The sequence below is a fragment of the Cannabis sativa genome, chromosome X (genome assembly GCF_029168945.1).
Source record: "Cannabis sativa cultivar Pink pepper isolate KNU-18-1 chromosome X, ASM2916894v1, whole genome shotgun sequence".
NCBI lineage: Eukaryota > Viridiplantae > Streptophyta > Magnoliopsida > Rosales > Cannabaceae > Cannabis > Cannabis sativa.
Window position 1 is genome coordinate 40,211,893 of NC_083610.1, and position 6,360 is coordinate 40,218,252.

Here is a 6,360-nt window from a genome sequence, read left to right on the forward strand (position 1 = left end):
GCACTTCAATGCCTAAAAGGTTCCAACAAACATTTGCATTTTTTAGCATTTCCAAAAAAGAGTGGTATTATATTAACAATAATTGGGAACTATATTTTCTGCATAATCTATACACCTTTTCTAGTAAATATTGTAAACCTTGATTAATCTCAACTCAATTAGTTCCAAATATACAAGTCACAATTATCACAGTAGTATTCAGTATTCACCCAAAAAAAAACTATCACAGTAGTAAAATACAATTTTCTTCTTTAAAATGTTCTTTTTATTATTATTTTATTGTTCATAATGTTCTGTTAATATTGGAAGAAAGTAAATAAGTTGAAAATGTTTATATTACTTTATTAGAAATTTTTGGGAAGGGCTGGAAATGAAGTTGATCCCCATAATAAAATTTGATTTCTTACAATGCTGTATAAATGTATATTATGAACATTTTAACAAATTTTATAATAGACTAATAACAGGTGCCAAAAATTTGAAAGTTGAAAATTTCAGCTGCGGAGAACCATCTTGTCATCTAATCATAACTCCCATAAGTTTGACACAACGACTGCAGTACGCTGCCATTGCACTCGTCAGGTTTTTTCTCCTCCACTTTTGACTTCTTAACTATAATGGTTGATGACTTGGTAAGTGTAATTAAAGACTCGACATCTTTTCGCTTTCCTACAATTAACAAACACGCAATTCAAATTGTTATTATTATTATTGTATGGAGAGCAAAAACATGGTCTATGGTTTGTTTTCTAAAAGCAGAAATAAGAAATCTTACAAAATTCAAGAATTCATCAAATGGAGTTAATTACCTCTTGAAACTCCATTGGAAACCAGAATGGCACTCGAAGCCTCAATACTGCTAGTTGGAGGACGAATTAGACGGGTACCATTGTTGTCATCATCATCATCATCAATCCGCCGAATGAAATCTTTGGAATTCTGTTAATGTGTCATGCAATAGAAACAAGTTATTAGAACTAAGCTACCTACAAATTAAAAAAAAAAAAAAAATGAAGATCGATATGATATACTTACATGGAAAACAACTGACTTTATTAGTGCTTCATCCTCCTCCTCCAATTTCTTCTCCTGCCACCATATTAATCATAACAAGTCAGGGGGGTTTTCGTTCAGGAGGATAAAAACATGTATTAGCAGCTTGGATTTTCTATCATACCTTTTGAGCAGCGGTATGTTGCAGGGCCTCAAGCATTGCATCTACACTGACAGTAGCGTGTCTTGACTGCAAAAAACATGAAAATCTGTATTAGTATTAGAGAATACATATCACATAGTTGCTTATGAAACTTCAAAGTTTAAGAACAATTACCTTCATGGACTTCATCTCATCCAATGCAGCCATGATATCCATCTCTCTTTTGGAGTCTAGTGTTCGGTTCTCCAGAGATTTCATAGCATCCCCCACTTCTTCTAATTCCCGTTTTTGTTTTTCCTTATCTACTTGCTGAAGAGAAAACAAATCTCATTAGAAAATGAAAGAGAAAAACTAAAAGAAAATCAAAATTTATCATTGATATAATCACTTCTACAAAATTCCAAGAAATTAACCTCATCCTCATCACGCCAAGGTTCAAAATTTCTCATGGCACCAGACTCCACAACATAATCTGAATTTTGTGGGTCTGTTTTCATTGCAAGCTCAGCCGAGCACCGAGTGCACTTGAAGTAAAATCTAAATATTTGGATACCCAAATAAGTCTGCAAAAATAAGACATAACAATATAGTAAGTGTTCACTCGTTGAGGCTCAAACACATGCAAAAATCAACTGAAACCCTAAAAATGTACTAAAAATGTTCATAAGGAAATTTAGGGGGAAAAGGAAAACCTCGCCAACAACGTCTTCCTTGCGGGAATTGAACTTCGTACCCTTGTAGATGTAATTACCACACGTGTTGCAGCGGATACTCATCGGAAGCATCATCCGAACCTTAATTTGCTGGTTCTTAGGCCTCCGAATCCGAGGGAGCTTTGATGGATCGAAATCTGGTGGGTAGTACTTGTTCAGGACCTTTCTTTCTCCCATTTTTTACTTTAAATTTCTCTGTTCATGACACATCTATCTATATATAAACAAGAATGGCGGTCTAAAATTTTGATATTTTCTCTTTCTTTATGTATAAAAAAATACATATATATATATCGTAGAGTAAAGTTACGTACGTATATTTAATTATATTTTAGTTAACTTTTAATTATTTTACTATACAATATTATTATAGTTTAATTAAATAAATAATCTTATTTTAAAGTAATTATTTATCATAAAATAAAAAATATAATGATATATATATATGGGTATACCCTTAATGGGTATACCCTTAATGGGTATTTTATTTTTGACCATTGGATCAAATATCTAATGGTTGATATTTATAATCATTAATTAAATATTAAAAAATTAATATTTCCTATTTTGTTATTCTCTATATTACTAAAATAGATAAAACTATTAATAGAAATAAAAAATTTATAAATGGAATTGTTATTTAAAAAATAAAACACAACTAAAAAAATTAACAAACTATTTTTTTTAATAAAAATCATTTTAAAGATTAAAAAGAAAAAAAGTGTATATATATCTTTTTATAAAATTTCTTCATACTAGAATTCTAAATTGCATTACTGAAAATAAAAAAAATAATAATTTTAAGTTGTAATACACATAAAATGTATAAGATTTTTTTTTAAACCTAAAATCTTTAATTTTATAATAATTAACAATTATTTATATGTTTTTTTTTTTTTTTAAAATGCTTGAGCTTACCAAATCTATAAGAACAAAACCAATGAAGAATTTAAAAAAAAAAATGAAGGAAGAATAAAGTGTCATAAACATTATTGAATAATGGCAATTGCCAATACAAGAATTTCAGTACAAAAAATTATATTTGACCCATAGACAAGATTATCATCTTCAAATCCTAAAAATATAAATAATAAACACCTCATTAGTTATTCTAAGAGAATGATTCATGGTAATATCAAAAAAAATCATTGGATGGTAATAATATTTTTCTAACAATGATAGCCTAAGTAAGAACTAAGAAGTATAGTAGCGTTTTATTTTTAAGAATATGAATAATATTAAGATAATTGGATTCCACAATCAAGTTCATATTCTTCTAATAAAAAAAACACATTAATATACATGTAAATGATTTTTAGTTTTACAATAATAAATTATTAATAAACTCATAATTTCATAAAATAATAAAGTAGTAATTTTAATTAATTTTTAAAAATAATTTATAATTTTTTTTCAAATTATTAGTTGTAATTATTATTTCCAATTTTATAAAAAATAAATATAATTTTCTTTAAAAAAAAATAATTTTTAGAAACTTTCCATAAAAGGTTATTAGATTATTTCCTTATTAATTTTTTTTAGTCATCAATGAGTATTACCCATTAAGAAGTGTTCCATATATATATATATATATTGGGAAAAAAAAATAATGTGTAAAATTTCAAAACTAAACTCTTATTTCTTGTTCATAATTTAAGATAATTAATGTATTAGCTTTGATAAATAAATCAACAATCACGAAGAGCATCTACAATAGAGATGCAAATAAGTGGTGAAAAACTAAAATGTAATTCATTTAACAAAAAGTATACTCTAAATCTAATGATGTGCTAAAAAGTATGTAAATTTAACACATAAGACTATCTTCCATTAGTAATAAAATTGATAATAAAGTTATTAGTTTTTATTTTATTCTTAATAAAAACATTAATTAAATATTAAATTTTATATTTTCGTAATTGTGCATTAGAGCATAATACTAAAATTTAATTAAAATTTACCACAAATTTATTTTTTGTGCCAATAAAATAAAAATCAATAAATAATAGTAAATAGTCGATAAATTTCATTCAAAAGACGACACATGAATCTCCACATAGTCCTCTATAATGCAATAATGATGAGCCTATAACACATTTTGTACACATAAATGAACACAATCCTAAGGAATATTATGTAGAAAAAAAATAATCCACGTAGATTTGGATATTACATCCTTAATGCTTGAAAATATACTCACATTTCAAAGATTTTACACAAATAATAGTATAATTGAACATAAATCCACAAATAATTGAGTACAGAGAGTCAATATTTAAGCAACATAAATTTAGAATTTCTAATATGGGTGTAATGAAAAAAATGAATGATATTAAAGCGTATAGATAATTTATGGAGTAATAAATATCTGTGCATGTGAATCTATATTATGCATAAGCATGTGATTCAAACAATACTATTCAAACAAATATAGTAAATACAGTAAAATATATGTATATCAAATGATTCATCGTTGGAGGGACTGAGAATTTTATACGGAGCTAGATTTAAAGAATTGAATATAAATTTGTTTAGAAGATGTTTGGAGCAGTTCAAAAATATTTACGTGATGATATTTGTGAACTTTTTGAGATGAAGATTTTTCATTATATTTATCATCGCAAGTGGATGCGATTCTCCACCTAATCTTTAGCTTTTTTTTTTTGGTTAAAATAACAAATATTTACTGTTATTAATATTATTTAATTAAAAGAATAATATTTACATAAAAATAAAGAAAGAATGAGGGTTGTGACTCTCGAATAATTAGTATCAAATATCCGTTTAAATATTAATGGGATTTGTTTTATTTTTATTTTATTATATATAAATAATATTTTATTATTTTATTAAATTTAAATAAAAAGTCACCCATGAATTTTCATAAACTAAGAATTCAGTTATATAGGTACACTTTATATCTATTCTATATAAAGTGTGTCTATATAACTGGAATTCTTGGTTTTTGAGAAATTTATGGGTAACTTTTAATTTTTATTTAATAAAATAATAAAATATTATTTATATATAATAAAGTAATAATAAAACAAATCCCATTAATATTTGAACTGATATTTGAGTGACTTTTAATTTTTATTTAATAAAATAATAAAATATTATTTATATATAATAAAATAATAATAAAACAAATTCTATTAATATTTGAACTGATATTTGATGCTAAATATTCGAGAATCACAACACATTTTAAAAACAAAAAAACAACACGGGATTTGATACTCTGAGACTCTCAATTAAAAAAAAAAAGTAATATGCTCATCAAATTTGTATTTATTTTTAAAAATGGTGAAAAAATGAATTATCTTTCATATTATTCAACAGAGTAAAACAAGTTTTATATTGGTTTACTATTCAACAACTTTGTCAAGAATTCTTGTAAGTTGTAACCACAAAATTGCCAAGTCAAACCAACACTTTCATTGCAATATTCACATACTAACTACAAAATTATTTCATAGCATTTACAGAACCGCACACCCCCAATCATCTTTAATATGGACGTATCAGAAGCCAGATCATTAACCTAAATTGGTTAGTTCTATTATATTTTGGAACAAATCGTCTATAATATAAAAAACCCATCATACTTGTATCTTGAAACATTCTTCAGGAACCAAGATTTTAAAACACAATTGTTACCTCCTTAAGGTCAACCCACTCCCAAGTCTCATTTGCTGTATTTATATCATAGACCAAAGCATGCCAGCCCTGTAAATAATAAGAAAATCAAACGTGGTTTAAATCTCAAGGCAATAGAGCCTTTTCCGTTAAATCTCAAAGATACATAAATATACAAGATAAAAAAGCCAATCTAAGAAGTGGGTGCCACGTTAAAGCTAAGGAAACATTAAGCAACTGTTAGGCTTGTTTTACAATTTATGGTGTTTTAAAAGAACATATCGAAACAGAAACACATACAAAAACCTCCACATCATTTTTTTAAGGTAGTGTTCAACTAGGAGATCTAACGAGTTTCGCCCCTTCGCTAATGGCTTCTAAGAGTTCAAATTCCAGTATTGTATAAATCTTCAATTTGTTCTATTTCTTATATTAAATGAAATTTTGCTACTTTTTTTTTTTTTAATTTATAACTTTATTGTTTATATATTATTAGGGACATTCATGGAAATTGGGGTTTCTTTGAAATATACAATTAATGAGCATTACTTTTTCATCATAGTGTGTTTTCTATGGCTGAAAACCTCAATAATCTCTATCATTTGATATCAAATAAAATAAAATTATCATGATGTATACATTATAGTTATTTAATGAGTAATTAGTGTGTTGAAATTGTCAAGCTGATATTTAGAATTATTTATAATTGAATTGTTTCTTTGTCAAAATTAATATTAAGTATATTTATATGTTTATAAGTTTATCTATTTTCTCTTAGATCAATTATGCTCATATAGCAATAGAATCATACTCATATAGACATGTTATTTTTATTTTGTAATTTAGATCTTC

The 6,360-nt window shown here is 25.8% G+C and overlaps 1 protein-coding gene across 1 annotated transcript; it reads right to left on the minus strand.

Moving 5' to 3' along the window:
• Window positions 1-317: 317 nt before the first annotated feature.
• LOC115705793 (uncharacterized) lies at window positions 318-2,132 on the minus strand. The gene is made up of 7 exons (XM_061105560.1): window positions 1,849-2,132; window positions 1,570-1,719; window positions 1,331-1,465; window positions 1,178-1,243; window positions 1,036-1,089; window positions 810-939; window positions 318-669 (listed from the first exon to the last, which is right to left on the minus strand). Exons 1-7 carry the CDS (start codon window positions 2,044-2,046, stop codon window positions 521-523), a joined length of 882 nt encoding a protein of 293 aa, XP_060961543.1. The 5' UTR covers window positions 2,047-2,132; the 3' UTR covers window positions 318-520.
• Between the last annotated feature and the right edge of the window lie 4,228 nt (window positions 2,133-6,360).